The sequence below is a fragment of the Danio rerio genome, chromosome 8 (genome assembly GCF_052040795.2).
Source record: "Danio rerio strain M-AB ecotype USA chromosome 8, GRCz13ab, whole genome shotgun sequence".
NCBI lineage: Eukaryota > Metazoa > Chordata > Actinopteri > Cypriniformes > Danionidae > Danio > Danio rerio.
In genome coordinates, this window is record NC_141028.1 from 35,033,763 (window position 1) to 35,056,528 (window position 22,766).

Genomic DNA, 22,766 nt, shown 5'->3' on the forward strand with positions numbered 1-22,766 from the left:
CTTGTCTTTGTAGAAGCTGAAAGCCACATGTACTGCAAGTTTAATACATTACACATGTGTAGCATGTAACATTCAAGAAAGAGATACTTTAATAATTCTGTTTTCATTCACAACATTTAATTCATCATACCTCACCACATGTGTACGGCACATTTTCCTTGAAGGTAACCATATTATATAAGACTGTAGTAGGAAAATATATTATGGGCTTCACATTTATGAAGCCTGAGGTAAAGGAAATAGGGATTATATTGTAGCATAAAGCCATGCCAAGCTGGTGCAGCTGTGGCCGGTAAATTAGGTGTTTTGTCGGCCTGTGGTCCATGCAGCCAAACCAAGAAGACATAAAGCCCACAGACAGCACATTTTAATAAATACTATAGGCAGCTGTTCAAAAAAGGGCAGCGTTACAAGATGGGAGGGTCTTGATTTATGAGGGTCTTACAGATGTGGGTAGTTTCAGTGAAAGTTGGCATAGATGTTTACGAAATCCTATAAATTGCAGTGCAGAAAGCAAAGCAAAAATCACCCAAAACAAGCTAAATTAAAGCTACTGAGCATAATAATGGGTTTATGTCACTTACGAGTAATTGTCATCCTCCACAAACTTCTGGAGCTCCTCGATGTAGCGCACAGACATCAGATACTTCTGCACGTGGGGCAGCGTGATTAAATGATCTATGGGGTCATGAAACATGGAGATGGTCTTTAAATCATTATATTTCAATATTTCTGATTTGCTTTCATTAGTGTTTTAAAGACAAAGTCATTTCATATGTTATTAAAAAAGCAAATCGCAAAGAATAAGTTGCCAGCATAGTTCTAAAAGCTGAACCGTACCATATTTACAGGACACCTGTAGATCGGAAATGATGCGGAGTAGATTGTTCATCTGATTGGTTCTTTGCTCTGTCTCGATGATGCTGTCAGAAGCAGGGTAGGCGGAGTCAATGTAGGTCATGTCAAACAGGTAAATTCCTGATGTAAACAGAAAAGAAAAATGGTCAGGAATTGGATGACGTGGAAATTGTCAACATTAACAGTTTCTCTTAAATGGTAACACAAAATTATAATAATGTCTTGGTCAATTCTTTCCATAAAAAGCCCAATAATTGGAAACTTAAGTGTTCACATTTTAAAAATGAAGCCAAAGCACCATTTTTAAAAATTCATTTATTACCACATTATGAACATATGGCTATTCCAAGATAAAAAATCCAGATAAAACACATTACATCATTTATTTATTTATTTTGACATGGACATCCCACTGGATAACCAAATGCATTTGTTTAAGTGTTTCAGCAGACTTGCTAACTCTCAACACCTGTCCATGGGAGGCCTGACATCAAATGAAAATAAAATAGATACATAGAGGGTTCATACACATTTTTACTACTAAAATTCCATGACTTCTCCATGATTTTCAAGTAAATTTTCATGACCTAATGTTTCATGTCTACATATGTGTGGTAAAAACATGCAGCAATCTATTTAGCTTCAATTTATATTTATATATATATATATATATATATATATATATATATATATATATATATATATATATATATATATATATATATATATATATGTGTAAATTGATTTAGATAATGCTTTCACTGCACTAATAATGTAAGAGTAGGTGATTGGCCAAGGGCAGAATAGAAGTCAAGATAACTAACCCAAGGTTTCCGCTACATTCATTTTTCCATGGCGGAGCGCCACACCTAAATTCATCTCGCCACGTCAACATTACAGCTTTTCATTTAAAACATTCAGACATTTTTTTTTTAAATAGCGGGTTGTAATCGCACCAAAACGTATTAAAAGGTAAGTGAGTTGTAACAGCTTGAACTTTTCTGTAACCGTAGTAGTGCTGTGCGTTACTTGTTTAAGCATTTAAGGTGACATGCTGACTGACTGACTGATGACTGACAGGTGCATGATGTGTGAGGCCAGCAAACACGACGTAGCTTTCAGTTAAGATGAACACAGTTTCTGTAATTATACTTTATAGATAAAGGTCTATGGTTCTTTATACAACAAACAAAGACTTTATGTTGCTGGAGTTTATAGCCGTTTCACTTCGGGATGCATTAATGTAGGTCTACAGAAGACATTCATGAACATTCCTATCCAATCTAATAAATGTTAGAGACATACTTACTACATAAACGTGAGTAGCGTCAGTAGCGTTTATTTGAAAGCGTACAAGAAAATCTGCACTTGAGCAGTGTAAATTTGAGGATGGACCAAAGTTTTGTGCATGAACAGAGGAAATTGCGCAAGCAAAAAGATTCACATGCTCGTCTAACATAAATTAGATCTCAACTTGTAATACTGCGCTCACAACCTTTTTCATTGAAATAACGCCATAGATAGTTGGTAGATCTGTGCAAAAGGCCTGCGGCTATAGCTGGAAATAAAAAAATTCAAGAGGAAACACTGTAACCTATATTCAAGAATACAGACATTTGTTTTCCATGAGCTTTCCAAAACTTTGTGGGTTTTCTGTTTTTCCAAAACTTTTCCAGGCCTGGAAAATGCCATGTCAAAGTTCCATGACTTTTCCAGGTTTTTCATGACCGTATGAACCCTTTACATATACACTATTATAAACATTAAAAAATATTATAAACACATAACATTATAATTATTTACATAAAATTGCTATAAGGCAAAAGCAAAGGCAGCATGATCAAAGAAACTAATAGTAGACTATTTGTGCAAACACTGATTTTTTGTTTTTCAACCAATTTTTAAGTACACTACTAAAACATTTATATTACTTTCTAATTTTAGGCTAACAGGTAAATAATTCCACACTTTGGTTCCCCTAACAAAGAAAACTGGGAAACCTCTTTGGAACAAGACAGTCACCATTACCAGTTGCTGGTGTGACTCTGTGAGAAGTTTGATTAGATCAGAAAACAGCATTGAAACATGATTATTTAAACATTAAACAAATTAAGATTATCAAATGTAATAAAACTAAAATGATTATGTTTACAAAAAACCTCACAATGATGCCATCGCACATGCTTTAAGTCCATAGTTATAATTGCTTGTTTATATATCGAATCAATAGGCTTTAATGTGGTCAAAGAGGCAATATGATAAGTGTGAGAATATCATTGTATGCATGTACAATTTTGCAGTTTGATATGTTAAAAATCTTCTAATAAAACAAAAACAATTAAGACTTGGCTTGACTTTTTTACACATATTTTTTACATGACAATCAAATTTGAAAACCACGTCTAGAGTTATGCCAAGATACTTGAATTTGTTCACTTCTTCAATAAATTTATTTTAATAAATCATCACCTACGTTTTATCCCTTGCAGGCTTATTTCTTATGGAGAAGCACAAATAAACAGTTTTCTTGACATCTGATGTTAAATGAGACATAATGATAAAAACTTCATAATTGTCACAACCAGCGATCGCTTCTCAGAGGATCACTGGTTCTCACACGAACTCTCATGACTACATTTCCGCATTTCCCAGGACTACATTTTCATACATGCACTGCTCCCAAACACGCACGCCTGCTCATTCATCTATCCTGATTGCAATCACCAGCTGGACCTTGTTCACAGACTGATATCACTCCATTTATAAGCCACTCATTCGCGCTTCCAGTTTGCCGAGTATTGTTTTCCCAGTGTGACATTACGAAGCGTTTCTCCCTGTCTTGTTTCTCTGTGTTTAGACCCTAGCCTTGTATCCCAGTTATCCTGTTTAGCCGCCTGCCTTTCGACCTTCTGCCTGTTTATATCGACTACGATTCTGGACTGTCTATAGATACCCGTTTGCACCTGATGACCACTGCTTGCCTGACATTGAATAAACTGCATATTGGATCTTACCTCCTGTTGTCCTCTGTCACTCCACCCAGTCGGTTACAATAATCAATAAGAGATGATCCAAAAAAGACTTACAATTTTGCCCTTAAAACGCTTCAAATTTGATTTTTTCCAGTTAGGTTATGATAAATAAAAAAGTTCTTCCAGTGTAGACATTTTTAAAAACATCCATCAATGTGTTGTCATTATAAAATAATTTTCTATACCGAAGCACAAAATAAAGCTTCTAAGTAATAAATCTTCTTATGATATTATGAAAAAAAAAAACGTTTTCTGATGTTTGTAGTTTTGTTGAAGGATCATTATAAAGATCAGACTTAAAATGCACATTTGATCATAAGTTTTTTAGTTTTTTATCATACATGTGACACTATTATGCTTTAATCACTCTGAAACTCTGGAGAGTCTGAAAAGCTTTTGTTGACAAACCGTTAAGATTTTGGAGTTAGTACAGGGTGACTTTCTTTAATACTTTACGTTTATACAATAAGGACTTTTTACATCAAGTATTTATTAAGTTGACCAAAAGTAACATTGAATCCTTTCAAGTATTAAACACTCCTAAAAGTATCAGTTTTAATAACATTTGTTCAACATTAAACATAATATAAAATGTTTTTAATACAAATTATTAAGGACGAGACTATGAACACTGGAATAAATGCAGCTCTAAATCACAGGAATACATTTTATTTTAATATGCAGCAGGGAAAATTAGAATTGAACATGTATTGTTGTTTTTATTTTGTTTTGTCTTAGGAATAATATTTCTTAAGGAGCAAAAACACAAACAATACAAACAAAAATAAAACATATCAAAAACAATCTGAAAAGTTTGTTATACTGTATGCAATACCTATAAAATGACACACAAACAAGATACTGAACTACTGAAACTTTTTAATACTTCATATAAAAGGCTTTATTGGTGAAGATAGCCTAAAGGCGCCTCTCATATGGAGAATGAAGTCACATAAATTGCTGAGGTGTGATTTTTTCACAGACTTCAACAGTGTGTAAAAATCCTGATGGTTCTGTGGGCCTTGTCTATTAAATCTGATCTTTATTTTGTATTTTCTATTGGACTCAAGTCAGGTGAGTGGCTGGGCCATTCTACAGTTTCATTTTCTTTCTCTGAAAGCATTTGAGAGTTTCCTTGGCTGTGTTTTGGATCATTTTCTTGCTGAAATGTCCACTCATTGTCCTGATATTGTAGCTAATCTTAATTTACAATGAAAAGGGCAGAGTGTAGCTGAAGAACTACTGAGAGATTTCAGCTGCTCTCTGGGCTTTCCCTGCCTTACTACACTTCCCTTTCTTCATGTGTTCAATACTTTTTTCCTGTGTCATTTCATTTCATTACACATAACTTAATTTGTAAACTAATTTGACTAGTTTTCTTTGCAAATATGGATATCATTGGTTGTTACCAACATCCAAGGAAAATTCCAGGCCAATGTACTGTTAGAAATATGTTTTCTGAGAAAAAAAATCATAATCAATATTTATTTTCCTTGTTGTACATTCAAACATCACACATTAATAATAATTTTTTTACAATACAAGTTTTTAAGCATATAAGAGACTTTTGAAATATTAAATAAAAAACAAAAACAAACCAAATGTATTGGTCAAAAATCTATCAAATATGCTTTTCATATTCAATAGAGGAAAGCCTTATTGGTTAAACTAATAATTTTCAGAAAATCTTTCCTAAAGAAACATCACAAACATCTCACTAGAAAAAGATAAACACACTATTTTGCACAATCTCATTAATCACTTCAAACATGCCCTCCAGTACTGTAATTCACATCTGCACGCTGAACTCTGTCTGTGTTGTGAAACTTCAAGGCTTTACTTTCCTCTTCAGTGGCCCCTCAGCCCACTTTTACCTCATTTACGAAGACAGATCAGAGAAAACTCTCTTTCTCATGCACACTGCTAATTGTCAGGCGACAGGGACAAAACCAAACACCATGCAGTGTCTGGCTTGAAAACAGTGGCCTGGAGCTATTGCCTGAATGATTTTACTTGCTTGTTAGAGCTCAGTTTCTGCTATAGGATTCACAGCACAGCTTGCTAATCAGCAGGTAGAGGTTATGAGTCTGTGAATGAGCGCAATTATTCTATAACTGAAGAGTTAAGATGTCATTTATTGATTGCAGGCAATGGGGATGTGTCTGCTTTCTCACGCCAGGCCTGAAGTTTATCCTAGGACTAAATTGCAGGAAGTTGAGAGTGGAAGATATCAGTGGCCCTGTTTACATCTGGTATTAAGATGTGTTTGGGTTGAGAGAATCAGATGTAGACACGGAAGACACATTCCTGTTTACACCTGGTGTTTAAATCTGTCAATTAGTGCAATTTCACTTTCCTAGTTTATTTGAGGGCATTGGGGGAAAAGGGACCACTTAACAAAGATTTGTTTTTTTTTGTCAATGTCATCTAGACCAGAGAATCCCAAAATTAGGGTCTGCAGGCCAAAGTTAGCCCTTTGTAACCTTTGATTTGGCCCACCATTCCATCTGAGAAGAGAGTGAAAAAGATGGAGGGAAAAGGCCTTTAACACAGAGATCGTCATTTCTAAATTAACAGAACATTCTTTTGTTTGTTTGTTTTATGGCTGAGCTATAAAAAAAAGAAAACTGAATTGAAATGTTTCAAATAGATATTGTAAATAAATCAAATTTTTTTAAAATGTAAATACCATCACTTGATATAGAGAGAACTATGCAGGGATCATCAGTAAGCAAATCAAGACAATCAAAAGTAGAGTAAATCTGCTTTAAATGAGTTTGTTTTAGTTCCTACTGTATAAGTTCAATATAAAATTTAAAAATTATTGTGTATTAGTTAATATAAAGTAATTTTTTCTAGTAATTTTTAAATTTTATTAATTAAATTAAATCACACATGACATCTACTGTATATTCACCTTCGTCTTACTAGCCTCAATCAAGTTTGGCTTTTGACCTTTCGTAAAAAAAAAAGTTTAGGCACCCCTGCTCTAGATCTTGTATATACTATGTTTAGAAATGTGCTGAAAAAAATCTTCTCTCCGTAAAAAAGAAAATGGGAGAAAAAATAAACAGGAGGGATAGTAATTCAGGGGGGCTAAAAATTCTGACTTCAACTGTATATATATATATATATATATATATATATATATATATATATATATATATATATATATATATATATATATATATATATATATATATACACACACACACACACACACACAAGTAGCAGTGTGCTATGGCTGTATATCAGCACTGGTGGGAGGCGTGCGTTGGCATATCGTGGCATATCGCATAGCGTGATTGCACATCTTTTAAATTTAAATAAAACAACAAAACGTCATTTAGAGCATTTTTAACAAATGGTCAACATAGCACAAAATGACTTTCTTAACATGCATATAATCAGACAACACAACATGTTGCATTAAAAATGTTTTAAAATGTATTTCTTATATCAACATTTTATTGGACTTTTATACAATCAAACAAATATTAACATTTTACTCAATCCCATATCTAATAAATTCAGAGATTCCAAATTGTCACTATTTGGGCTTTAGATTTAGCATTTTCCTAACAGAAAACAATGCAGAGAGCAGCAGGTTAACTGCAAGACAATAATATATATGGTCTGTGTTTGGGTTCAAGTCAGGACTGGTAAACACACTTTTCTCTGGAAGGAAATAAAAGAAGACAACACTTGTAAAAAACAGTAAGCAGCATACAGTATACAGTAATATTCTGCTCAAAGGGTCAGAAGTGAATAATTTTTGTTACTCAGATCTCATTGTTGTCCATAGCTAAGCTATTTCCACTTTAAACTATGATGTTCTTAATATCATGTTTACAGAAGCAATTGATGATATAGTGTTAACTAACTAGGATAACTAGGTTTAGCTGACAGTTAAATCTAATATGAAATTCTGCTGTATACTAAAAAATAAATATAGTAAATAAATGCTTTGATTTAAAAAGCTTTTTTTTTTTTTTGCTTAAAAATGCTTTTATTTTAACTGAACAGTTGTAGTGTCCTCATAAAATGTGTCTCAATATCTAAACAAGTCTAAAAAAATATATTAAGTGCCACAACTTTTTTTGACATTGATAATAACCTGTTTCTTGAGCACATTAACACTAAAAGACTATAGTAATGAGGCTGAAAATTTAGCTTTAAATCACAGGAACCAGGTATAATTTAAAGTTTACAACAACAGAATGTTACTTTAAGTTGAAATTGAATTTCACATGACTTTTTTGATAGAATAAAAGTATTTTATTTTTGACGCTTTAATCCTTTTTTGGATTCTCAAAAATTCAAATGACCTTAAACTTTCAAATGACATGCATTTATTCAGTATGCTTGCTGAGCATTTAAGTTAACGTACAGTATAAATTAATAACAGTTTTAGAGTAATAGTACAAAGTCAAAATTATTTGTGATTTTGCAGCTGCTTCCATGAAATTAAAAGCCATAAATCTGACAAGATATTCTGCTGGATAAACATAGGATCTGAAGTAATAACTGACTCTCATTAAAGTCATGGAAATAGTAAACCTATTGCTGGTCAGAGAGGTCAGCTGTACAGCTAAAACTGACCCTGACATTCATTCTGTGAACACTGAAATGGTTCATCGACCTTTCACCGCATTCAGTTACAAAACAGCAAAACCACACTGGTAATGAAAGTATATTGCGGTTACCTCATCTTCCGTCTGTTGGTCAACTACTACCATGATTTTACATAAGCAGGGAGTGTAAAAAAATTACCATTATAAACAATAATTGCAAGACATTACTTAAATGCATAATTTACATCTCTTTACATTATCTGTAAAAACATTATTGAGATATTGTAAAAACATTATTGAGAATGAATTTTTACACATTTGATAACTGAAACATGATTTGAGTTAGCAAGGACAACATATTACTCAAATTATTTTAGTGGCAAGTCTACAAGAAACTCAGTTTCATTAGGATTTTATATTTTGCAAAATTAAATGATATAAAATGTGGAAAGAGACATTTACGGCTTGGAATGATGGTTTGACTTGGCATTAAATATATTGTAATTACAAATAATTATATATTTGTCCTCAGCCAGGTCTATTCTAGGCTTCACAAACTTTACAACTTTCTGGATGAGAGTGAATAAGACTTCTTGGAAATGAATGTTCTAGTGGCTGGCTTCACAGAAGAAGAAGAAAAAAGAGGTAGAAAGAGGTCGATAAAAACTTTTCAGAAGGCAGCAGAATACAGCCATCCATCAAATGTGGAGTGTTGAAAACAGCTCTGTTCATAAACTTTTCAGTGATATGGGATAGTATCATTCAGTAACAGTAAAACTTAGCGAGAAAGGAAAATATAAGCATCACAAAGAACAAGGTGGCACTGGTACTCTCAGGTTGATGGCTGTTTTTTCTTAATATCTACAAGTTATGCTGTGTTTGGTCTAGTTTTAATCAAGCCCACCTGCTCTCTATATGTGATCTGACTATAGTTTCCTAATGTTTGTTGAAACTATAAACCAAAATAGTGCCTAAATGTAGCATGTGTGTGTATTGTTTACTTCAACGTGTAATTGATTGGTTCACTCCATCACACTTTTATTTAGTTTTCTGATGTTGTGAAGGGTTTTGTGTCGTGATTGTGTGCTTGTGGTTGGGTTTGAGAGAGTTTGGGGTGGGATATTGATACTGCAAATCCCAATCATGATCACTACTAGAGATAATTACCAATCCAAAATAGGATAGCAGGACTATTCTGGCTTCACTAGAAGAAAATAAACTTGTGCCATCCATCTTTTCTATATTTTAACAAAAACAAAGGCTATATCTGAGATCATACCTATGTTTTTATTAACTATTCCCTACATTAGTCCACATAAAAGAGTGAATAAAAATAAGTGAGTCCATTCACAAGAGCACTGCAAGGGATGCCGTTTTGTTTGATCAATCTCTCCAGCAGATTAGATTTTTATTATTTTGGTCAGCCACTGTGATAGTTGTTTAACTTTTAGCATGCTTTTTATTAATGAAACAAAGTGTTTACATTTTTTTTGTCATGGATACTAATGGTAATTTAAAAAGTAAATAAGGATTTAACAAGACCCCTGGTAAATAAGGGACTAAGCCGAAGGAGAATGAATGAATGAATGAATGAATGAATTAATTAATTATTTTTTTAAGAAACTTAATAGCAAGAGCACTTTCACAATGCATGGGTATGGTTGTGAATGTGTATTCTCTAGCCGTTGAGTGAACATCGGTTGCACATTCATTGTTATGGTGCATTGTGGGATTGATTGAGTGCACTTCAAAACATTTACTATGGTTTCAGACACCACTACAAATGACTGTTGCCTCAAACAATGCATTATTTGAGAGAATATAGGGTGATTTCAGATACAACCTTTTCTATTTCCCTCAAAACTTGATAATGCTCTTTTAGTTAGACTTATTTGAATATTTGGAGTTGTAAAAATATGTACTTTAGTTTGGAAGTAGATATAAGTGTCCCAGGGGGTATTTTACAGAACATTTCTTATCTTAGGTCTTACCTTAAAATTGAATTTAAGGATTTTTCACAAATTTATTTTACAGAAGCAAATCTAAACTTGATTTGAGATTGCTATCCTAACTTGCAAAATTGCATCACATATACATTGTTAGGAAATATTAAATTGCGTCATTAAAATTGATCCACTGTCAGGTCTGTTACCAAGCAACCAACATTGAAAAAAGCTGCTAATGAGTTAGCTTAAACAAAATGCTGGCAGCTAGCTCTCTGCAACTGTCACATAGTACCTGGATGGGAGACCACATGAGAAAGCTAGGGTGCTGCCAGAAGTCGTGTTAGTGAGACCAGCAGGGGGCGCTCAACCTGCTGTCTGTGTGGGTCCTAACGCCCCAGTATAGTGAAGGGACTAGAGATGCGCGGATGGGCTATCATTTCATCCGCAACCGCATGACAAAATTCATCATCCGTCCGCCATCCATCCGCAGTAACATTTTTGACCAATTTTTAAAACCGCACCCGCCCGTCATCTGCTGATTGGGCTCTTTATTTGAATGGCTTATTCCTTTTTATTATTAAATGAATGTTTCTTTATTGATCATTATAGAACAGAGAATGACTTTAATGTAGACATGCAGTTAATCCAAACGTGCAAGTCATTAATTGACGACACTTTGAAGTGACGCTAAAGATACGAGGACGTGTCTTTTCACTTGATTCGATTCCTCGGTCCTTGAGTCTTTTCCTTGCGTCTCTCCCTCGTATCCCGGTGGGGTGGAAACATGAGGAAAGAAAGCAAGGAAAGGAAACGAGGATGCACAAATAAGAAATGAGAAGCACCCGAGCTCTCAGAATATCAGCAGTGAACTCCGTCTCCAATCGGCGCACAGGGACAAAAGTAAATAAATAGCCTAAATTAAACGCACTGTACTATACAACTTTTTTTTTATTGTAGCCTAATAGAAAACGCATTGACACATCATTTCAACATGCTGCTATTTAGTCTACTACTAAATGCCTATTTCACTTTATTTTTTAGTAAATAGATAGAATAATAAGTCATTTACATTATAGCCTAATAATGTTTACATTTGTAGTTGTCCATAGCAACCCCAAAAACGTACCTGCTTGCCTTGCACATCTAATTAATGGGCACAGTTTTTCGACTATTTTTTTATTTATTTATTTTTTCTTTTTTGCTGTGGATGTTATTGAGCTTGTAGAAATCGGAAACAACACCAGTTCTGCGACAAGATGAACCTTTATTTCTATCTCTATCAGACAATACCTATTTTATATTCCAAAAGAAACAACAGGCAGTAAAAAAATATTAACATAAATATCTTAATGTAGGCATAGGCTATAGTCGCATGCTTTGGCAAACAGTTGAAAAAAAAATTTAATAAAAACGTCATATCGTGCCTAACCCTTGTAGGCTCAGTCACCCCCACAATTAGAAATTAAATTAGAAAAATAGATATGCCATCCTTCTTTGAGCGAACATAAAGTCTGACCAGGCTAAGGGCATGTATGACAAGTGCCCCAATAACCCATGGATTTAGGATTATCCCCATTCCCCTCAAACTTGAAGCATAACGACATACTCAACACAATCTCACGGCAATTCGTAACTTTTTCATTTAGTGGCTAATTCGTATGAATTCGTACGATCTAGTTCGTACAATTTAGTACGATTTGCTTATCCCCCAATGACGGTTGGACGCCAGTTGTGACAAAGAAATTCTGGCAAAATAACCTTAGCCTCGGAACGTAAAAGCGAGGCCAACATGTCTAGAATAGGCTAAACCAATATGAACGTAAAATTATCAGCTGACCGAACTCAAAAGTTTATATTGAACATATGTGTAGCCTAAATAACATAGGCTAATTGGTTTAATATGCCTGACCTTAGGTCTAGTTTGATTTTTTCTTGGCACAATGCAGGAATAAAATAGCATCTACAGTGTCAGGATTCAGACGGGAGCGCCTGCATAGCCACTATAATGCGCCCTGCTGCACTGAAGGAGCGCTCGCTCGCAGCACTTGTTCCTGAAATGCATAGAATTCTCTTGGAAAGGTGCTGTAGTTGTGAGAATGACTGGCCTTATTTCTCCCAAAAGGAAGTAGATTTTCCTCTGCTGATCCGTCTATACGGAAGTTTGTAGAGGAATACTTCTGTACTTCATCCAGAATTAGTGTATCCGATTCCTCCTCCCATTCTGTGAAGTCAGTCCTAGGCTTTTTCGTTGGTGCGCCAGCTATGCCTATAAAAACAGTACAACCGCCCGCCACCCGCCCGAATTTAATTAAAATATTATTTTTTCGTAACGTCATTCGCCCGATCCGCGGATTATCCGCGGAGTCCGCGGCTATAACCGCCAACCGCGCATCTCTAGAAGGGACCTCTATACTGCTCACTGAGTGTGTCTTTCGGGTGAGACTCTCTGTGGTCGTTAAAAATCCCAGGATGTCCTCTGAAAAGAGTAGGGGTTTAACCCCTACATGCTGGCCAAATTTGCCCACCGACTTTGTCCGTCATGGTCTCCTAACTATCCCCATATCATAATAGGCTTCATCACTCATCTCTCTCCTCTTCACCAATCAGCTGGTGTGTGACGCAATATGGTTGCTATCGCATCATCCAGGTAGATGCTGCACACTGGTGGTAGATAAGGAGATCCCCTCCAAAAATTTATAAAGCACTTTTAGTGTCAAGAAAAGCACTATATAAATGTAAAGAATTATTATTATTATTATTATAAAATTGATCAGCTTCTAGCACTATATGCTCCATGGTGCTTTGCTAGTCTCTTTAATTCTGATCACAGTTTCTGTGCTAATTGTAATATCATGTTGCACAGCAGCTTGTAATCGCTTACAGTACAGTGTTTTATTACCAAAATGTAACACTTCAAGAGTCCTTCAAGAGTCTTTCTACCATTAAACATCTTGGTTCTTTATTTTCAATCATCAATGAATGCAATGCCATTGTTGGACAATATTATTTTTCATGTGCTTTCAAATGATTTTAAAGTTAGGGCAGCAGTCCTATTCTTTGTCAAGATTTTTCGTCAAGTTAGCATGTTTCTGTCATACCAATTTCTGTCTGTGCCTGATAACACATTTAGGAAATGCTGTTCTGTAACAGCTTTGTCATAAATGTGGCCCTAAATGAAATCACATTGGCTACCAAACAGACAGAACACTACTGTATTTTAACATTATGATCTTTTAGCAATACAAAAGTTTGCTTTTTGCATCCAAATGAACAGACAAATCACATGAACATTTTTTCTAGTTTACTGTAGTTGATTAAAAAAATTGGCAAAATAGTGTTGTGGGACTGTCTGTAGAAATATTTCAAACTTTTCCCACATAAAAAAGCAGGAGAGATCTGTCAAGAGTTAAGGTCTATGCACACTGAAGTCCGAAATTTTCATATGCGTATTTTTCGTTTTCATATGCAAAAAAATTCATCAAGTTAACAAACCTTGTACACCGAGTCTGATTTTAATTAACCCTTCATGAAAAAAGCAAAAGCAAAAGATTTCGAAGTTCGTTCAAGCAGTGATGCTTTGTTCTCTCTCTTCTCCAAAGTAGAAAAAATAGAGGAATAGGCTGCATATTGTGTTCATCCAATACTGAATAGAGGAAGGAGAGTTCAGCTCATTATCAAAGAGCTGCGCTGGATTATTCCAAAATGCAAAGTTTATTTTAGGAAATCAGTAGGATTTGACGCATTGTATGTGATACGTCACACATTCACGTACCAAAACAAATCCTAATCAGAGACTGGCAGTACCTGTAGACATTATAATAGATGGCGGCCGCGTTGATGTGTCGAAGCAACAGAGTGAAATCAGACCATGCCTTTTATAATAATATCTATGGGTAGTAGTACATCAAATGTATGGACACACACACAACTACACACACACCAAACAGCAGCAGGGCAGTGGTGTGTCAGTCACTGAATCCAGCATAGGCTATAGATGTTCTCAACTCTCCGTCACATTCTGTCTTTATTTTATACACTGTGTTTGCCATCAAGTTATCTGTAGCTCAAATGAAGGCAATTTGTATTTAGCTTTTCGCTTGAATGGTGGCTCTGAACTGTCAAAACAGCTCTCAAAGCAATTTTTCATATGCGAAAATGGAAAAAAATCTAACCCCATTCAAAAAATGTTATGATGGACGAAAGTTTTGGAGACAATGTGTCAATACTATTCACACAATGTGAGGTCAAATTTATTTTTTCACGTGCGAAAAATATGGATGCAAATTTCGAATTCAGTGTGCAATAACCTTTAGAAATGCCTCTTCATTCCCTACTGATGGAGGACCTGAAAGTGAGCAGGTGATGATTGAACACCATGTATTTCAGTCCAGGATCAGTGGTCAGATGTCCATGAATAGAACAGGGAGTGTGGCAGGAGTGTGTTATTCCCATTTGGCGCAGCACTGAGGCTACTAAAACCAGGGACCATTGCAGCCAAAGACATTTACACACTTCAGGGTTAAAACTCCCTGAAATATAATGCTCATATGGATCTCTGAAGCGAAACATTTAAGGACACAACGAAGGGTGTAAATCACAATGGTGGAGGAAAAATTATCACTACTAAAATACTGGTGATTAAAATAAATGCTGACACGTCTTAGATAATCAATGATTGATACTGTCACCTGTTACATATTACTAATAATAAGTAAATATGATCACATGCCAGTTAACCACAGCGATGCTCAAACGGGACAGTCAGAGATTTGGGACTATAAATATATATCAAAAGCATTTAGGACACTGATCCGGATAGATGCCAAGTCATGAACTTTGACCATATGTTAAAAAGGGGATTTCATAATTTTAAAAATACAGTCATAATCAATGTATAAATAAATGCTGTGGTAATGTATGGTTACACAAGCCAGGCATATATATATATATATATATATATATATATATATATATATATATATATATATATATATATATATATATATATATATATATATATATATATATGTATGCATGTATGTATGTATATATATATATATATATATATATATATATATATATATATATATATATATATATATATATGTATGTATGTATGTATATATATATATATATATATATATATATATATATATATATATATATATATATTTTTTTTTTTTATATATATATATATATATATATATATATGAATAAACATTGTAATACTACTTAAACAACACAATAAATATTAACACTATAATTAAGTTTACAACTAAAATAACCCTGCTCTGAACTTTAAAGAACATAGTTATGATGTGTACAAGAAACAATTTTGTACACAGGAAGATGTAAATATAACTGTCACTACATGTCAAAGCAGCTGGGTATGATTGACCAAGACTGGTTCTTGTGCTCTTAACCACATTAGTAATTGGTGCATAACGTACACTGGCAAAACGACTGGACTAAATACACACACACAAAAAAAAAAAAAGCGAAATTGTATGCCTATAAACCAAATGAGGCTGTCGGTAATGACTGCCAAGTTTACACTCCAAAATCTTTTATTGGATATGTGGTTTAAGTTGATACGCCACCAACATAGCATTTTTTAAAAGCCAAATAAATCACTTTATATTTACCAGTTTAAACCTGATTAAAAAAAAGATTATTCATGGTAATCCATCCATCCATCCATCCACTCATTCATAGCTGTTAAAGGTAACATGTTAACACGTTAGCTCAAATTAATTTTAGTGACACTTATTTTATTAACGTGCAATTAACGCAGCGCATGTTTTATGTTTGACCCGTGCTTTTGGCCATAGTTATAAAACGTAAAATTATATAATATATACAGGGCTTGACATTAACACCTGCCAAAGGCGGATAGATTTCAGCTGTGGCGGGTTAGACAGACACCCCCACTAGCCACTTTGGCTCTTTGAAAATAATTTTTGAATTGCCAGTGCTGGCTTGTCACTAGAGATTAGATTTTTAGTTTAAGGCTCTTTATCAATATGTGTGCAAATGCGATCTTAGAATTGAGAAGCAGCATGACTGATAAGTGTTTGTGTGAGCAAAAGAAAGCAGGTGAATACCAAATAAGAGGATGATTAGGCACACAGTGACACAGGTAGTCCTAACCCACTGACGACAGTGTCGACAGGGCTTTAAACGCTGCCGTGTCTAGGAACACAACTAACGCAATTGTTTTTCTTTGAAATAGACTGTAAAAAAGTGGGTGCTAGTGCACCTACAGTCCTGCTACTTTCAAGAGCTTGAGATATTTTGTAAGCAGCAGCGGTTGCTGCTTTTGCTTTAACCATTCTTTGAATAGATTATTAATGTTTTAAACATGTGTGCACGATTATCCTTTTGTTTTCTCACATGGAATGTTTGTGGCAAGAAAATTTGTGGCATTAGTTTGGTGTGGCCAGAGAGAAAAAAAAAGGTAAATTCTTAGTGTTGACCCCTAAAAAGTCATGTGAAATAAAATTAATTGCAATGGGACACTGAAACCCCTACACATTTGCTCATGCTCACTGAGCAAGGTCACAACACACAAAAAACTTAAATAAGGTTTAGGTCCATTTGCGATAGCACCCTCCCAAAGCATCCAGCCTGAAATATACATACATATACAGACATATCTAATCAAAACTCCAAATTATTTTACAAGAGAGAAGGTAAAGGCCTACACATCTTTGGATGTTAACAATTTTGTTCTGTGTGGTCATGTGCAAGAAATAATGTTCTATGATTACCAGATTCAAAACTTGTAGTGCTAAAAACAGGTTTCTGCCGAGCTAAAGACAAAGAAAGTAAATATTACATTAGCTATACGAGGCCTGGGTAATCATCAACAAGCTAAACAACTGCATTCTAATAGTGAACTGCACCAGTTAGGAAGAACACCATAAATGCAAGCTGTTTTTTGCTGCTTCAAAGGCATTATTCACAAGGTAGACAAGCTAAAACCCTGAGAAGAGCCAGACTGTGTGGAAAACTTGAATAATTAAAATGACAACGAGCAGACTTGACTTGTTTTAACTCAGTGATGCAATGTAGGAACTATTTTTGTTGTTACTTGCAAAATGTCAGCTTGCGAAACACCTAAAGGCTGTGAATACATCAGCTTGCTTTTAAGGCAGTATGCGAATGAATTCGAATGAAAAATGAATAAAATGACAACAACAAAAGTAGGGGTGCCATACATTTTTGGTATTCTTGGACTGTGCAAAGGCATCATGTTTGTGGCTAATGACAGCCAGCCAAGTAAACGGAAACAGCTATGCTCCTTATCATACCCTGTGTCACTGGAATTTGCATTGAATAACAAAGTCTGTTAACCCCTCAATAGAGAAATCAAATTCAGACTACTTTACAAACATTCACTCAGCCTTGTTGAAATTTACACAACATTTTCAGCTGAAAACTGGTATTGTGGAAAAAGGAATATATTTATGATTTTTGTCTCTTTTTTCATCAAACAATTGTATTTGTATTGCCTAAGGTGATAAACCGAACTTCTCAAGTGTGATATGTTTTGCATTATAAAGAAGCATTTTTGCAGAAGTAGATGAAGCTGATAAAGATGTAAAGGCCTGATTGTTTAAAATTAACTTGAGCTCTGCGGCTAAACTTCCTATCAGGAGAAATGTGTTAAAACATGTGCCGTTTAGAAAGGCTTAGGCTTTTAATGTTGTGAAGATAATTTGTAGTAAAAGAGGAAGTATGTATGGGTGCAGCTAATGGAGGACTTGAGAATTATTGACATGAGTGACGAATTTCAATAAACTCCACCTGTAATTAAAATCCCTGGCATCTGGCTGAGATTAAGACCTTTTATTACGTTTGGCTAGCTAAAGCAATTTACTTTCGGGACGGGGTGGAAATCAGGGGCCATGCAATTTACTTCCAGAAGGGCGTTGAAATTGGGGGGCACATAATTAGAGCTGTAAAGCTTAACTTTTCGAATTCAGGTGAAAAAATTTTATTTGTTGTAGACGTCCAATAGAATTTCATCAAAATGGGGAAGTCTTACAGTAAAATAGGAAAATATGATACACCAGTGTTTTGGATTATGGAAAATAATCTCTACGCTGTTTTCATCAAATAGGAAAAAGAAATAAGAATTAGCTGGCATGTGGTTGTAAGTTACAATGAACAAAATGTGTTAAAGGGACCATCAAAATAAATTAATTCCAAGTGGGACCCTGGATCACACAACCAGTCTTACATTACTCACACATACCTGTATTTTGGCAATAGAAAAAATTAATCATATGTGTCAAAATGATAGATTTTTCTTTTACCCCCAAAATTATTAATATATTACATAAAGATCATGTTCCATGAAGAAACATACATTTCCTATTGTAAATTAGGGCTGAACTATTTACTTGTTGCTATTATTCATTTATTCATTCATTTTCTTTTCAGCTTAGTCCCTTTTTAAATCTGGGGTCACCACAGCAGTATTCAACACATGTTTTATGCAGCGGATGCCATTCCAGCAGCAACCCATCACTAGGAAACATTCATACACACTCATTCACACTCATACACTATGAACAATTTTAGCTTACCCAATTCACCTATAGCACGTTATTGGACTGTGGGGGAAACCAGAGCACCTGGAGGAAACCCACACCAACACAGGGAGAACATGCAAACTCCACACAGAAATGCCAGCTGACCCAGCTGAGGTTCAAACCAGTGACCTTCTTGCTGTGATGTGATCGTGCTACCCATTGCGCCACAGTGCTTTTATATTTACTATTAAAACAACCAGCGTTCAGGACATGTGATTTGTAGGGTCATCATTAAGTTTAACCCTAACAGAGTGAAATAGTTTAAGGATTTCAAGTGAATTTAAACAAATAAGTTTTTTAGTTATTGCATTTCTGTATCCCACTGATTCGAAAAATGTATCCTACAGAAAATCACAAAACTTGATTTATTTAATTTGTAAGTTTGTTCAATTGTATTTATCTATGGTTTTTATTTGTTTATTAAATGCAGATATTCCCCAACAAAATAATTCCCACCAATCAAAAATTCTGAATTCATTTTCTAGTTATTGTATTCTGATTAAACAGTAAATAACAGTAAAAACATTATACCTAATTCATTAATGCATGTGAAAATACTGCAAATAAAAATTTAAACTATCCGTTTATAAAGTGAATCAATGACACTGGTATTTGCAGCCTTTATACTGTACAACAGCATCAAACTATAACTTGCACATGATGCTGCTTCCACACCAGTAGGTGTCAGTATAAAATCCCAGATCTCTCTTATGTCAAGCAGCAAACACAATCATACACCTTACTGAAAATGTCCACAGATAAACAAAATAATACTATTCCTAGATTCTCATGTCGTCACACTTATGAATTGAACATTCAAATGTGGATGACTGTGGAAAAATGTATTTTGTGTGTGACACTTGTGCAACCACAGTAAAGTGGTTTGGGGCCTTTAATTACAAGGTCTGTTTGAATTCTAGCCGACTATGGAAGGGGAAAAAATGTGTGTGTCTTCAAGCAAACAGCTTGAAGGGTGTTGAGACTGCGGCCTGGCTAGCGGCTGAGAGACATTCCAGAGGTGTGAGTTCACATGTGATAGTGCGTCTGTCTCTCGGGATTTGCTTTTCCCATTTAGGGCTTTCCAAAGTTCTGAAACAACTGAGAAAGGAAGTGTTAACACCTGCCATCCGGAAATCAACAACAGTTGAACATAGATGACTGATGGACGGGTGAGGAACGCAAGAATGATTAATGATGATGTGCGGTTAACTTTCATGTTTTATTTAGAGCATCTGGACTTATTTGCATCAGGATTCGCAGCCAATGAATCCCAAAACACTTTTCATGAGCTGCACAGCCAAGTGCGGTGTTATACCACTTGTAAAACGGGGAGCAGCCAAAAGTACATTTTAAACTTCCACTCAAAATTAAATTTCAGGTTTAATTTATTTTCCCTAAAATAAATTTTCAGAATGTCTTTTTTTTACTCAATATACTGTCATAATAGATATATAAAAATATATATTCATATTTATAGTATATATAGTATATATATACTATAAATATATTATATTTATAGTATTTATAGTATATCGTACTTTTGACGTACATTGATCTATTCTAAGATCTATGACCTATTCTAAGATCTGAGCTTCAAATGGACAGTCAACTAAAAAGTTTGAATGAGAAGACTATTCCCAAGACTTTTTGCTTTTACATTTACATAGATTCATATATTTTGCCTTAGGCCGTACTCACACTAGGTACAGTTGCCTCCAACCGGGCCAAAGCATGCTTGTCCCCCCTCCCATCTCCCCCGACGGCCAGCACTCACACCATATCGGGCCTCGGCACGCTTACGTCATCGCTGCTGCGCTGTTCAGTGAGAAGCGCTCTCTATGGCAAGCCTTTTTAGCATTTAAATCTTTGTTCTGACTCCATAAATATATTTAGAGATATCTCTAATTATATTTTGACTAGTCATAATTATAATTCGACTACTCAGAATGACAATTAGAGATATCTGCAATTACAATTGTACTAGTACGAAATCAGATTGGAGATATCTGCAAATATATTATGATTAGTCATATTCCTCCATTGACTTCCATTGAAAAATATTTGCAGATATCTCTAAATGAGTTTTGACTATTCACAATTGTAATTGGAGATATCTCTAAATGAATTTCGACTAGTCACAATTATAATTAGAGATATCTCCAAAGGAATTTTGACAGATAGACCCTTATAATTCCATTATAATTCTGTCTTGTTTTTCTGTTTTTATTGTGGGTGTTCCACATAGTCTAATTGCACAATTCTTATTAGACAGAATAAATGTGTCCTCACTCAGAATCGAGATTTTTTTTTTGCTTAAAATAAACATTACGATTTTTCTCACGATTCTATAGATGTATAGCTAGAGTAGTTACACTGACACTGTTGAACATTTATTCTCATGAACAACAATCTATGAAAGAAAAACATACTAAATTCTTGTCGCAATATAACTCTAAAATGCGATATGATTTTTTAAATGATGTTCATGTTTTTGGTTTAATTTTCACTGCTAAGTGGTTCATACTTCCCGCGCTGCTCCAAAACGATTACTGTGCTACAAACTGAATGTTTTTTTACAACTTTATTACCTGTTATTCACAGCCTATACAGGTTCTGTTCACTAAAGCAGACTTCATTCACAGTTGTGCGCTCGCCCTCTCTGTGGCAACAGCTTATGGTCAGCTCACGTCACATGTGATTTCCCAGCCACATATACAGCATTACATGAAGATAGAAATGACATTTTTGGGTGAATTATACCTCATAAATACAGTATGTGACTCTTTCAACACTATTTGTAGGTGTCCATGTTGCTAAGCTACGTATAACAAACAATGTGAAGACTTGTGCGGCCACCTTTGCTTCTCTCCTGAACTTGAAAATATGATTGGCAGAATCATAGGAATGTTGGATTAAGGTCGTCTAGGGGATCGAATCGAGATTGCAATCTTTTTTCGATTAATCATGCAGCTCTAATCCAAAGACATATGGTATAGGTTAATTGAATAAACTAAATTGTTCCTCATAAAGTGTATGAGTGTGTGTGAATAAGTGTATATGTGTTTCCCTATATTGGGTTGTAGCTGGAAGGGCATTCGCTGCGTAAAACATAATCTGGAATAGTTGGCAGTTTATTCCTCTCTGACAACCTCTGAAATAGATTCAAAAGCGAAGGGAAATGAATGAATAAATGAATCACTTATAAAACAAATTTAAGATGAATATTAAAAGCTGTGAAGGTGAGTATATGGTGACAAAATGTACATTTTAGGTGAAATATTCTTTTAAATGAACACACATTACTGATTCTGAAGGCGGACACACTGGTATAATAGGTTTGGCTCTCAAAGGCATTTTTAGAGCCAAGAATACACTTTTGAATCTTTTTAACAGTCTGTTCACCCATGTGTAAAACGTATACAGACAGAGATGACAACTTTAGACAATTATTCTGTCTGTTAATACCTGAAACACAATACACCAAGGCAGAATAATGCTAGCTACTGTAGCACAGACTTCGCTTACAATCAGACTAACTCATTATGCTGCCATGCCTGAAGATTTCAATACAGAGTTTATGGAAATTGCCATGAACGCCAGGAAGCTTTACACAGCATATTGCATAATGAGATAAAATAGCCCATTGTGCTCTGACTCAAAGAGTGTGCCTGAAACTGCCAGAAACCCTGGAAAAACACTAAGTGTACATATAAATATCCACTGAGCAACTTTGTACACTTCCATCCTTACACACAG

General features: G+C 34.7%; 1 protein-coding gene across 1 annotated transcript in view; it reads right to left on the bottom strand.

The window, feature by feature from the left end:
* Positions 1–22,766, bottom strand: part of ralgps1 (Ral GEF with PH domain and SH3 binding motif 1) — a 191,336-nt gene that overhangs the window by 34,330 nt on the left and 134,240 nt on the right. Inside the window, 2 exon segments of the mRNA NM_001100146.1 lie at positions 585–678; positions 841–978. Coding sequence (NP_001093616.1) covers positions 585–678; positions 841–978 — 232 coding nt within the window.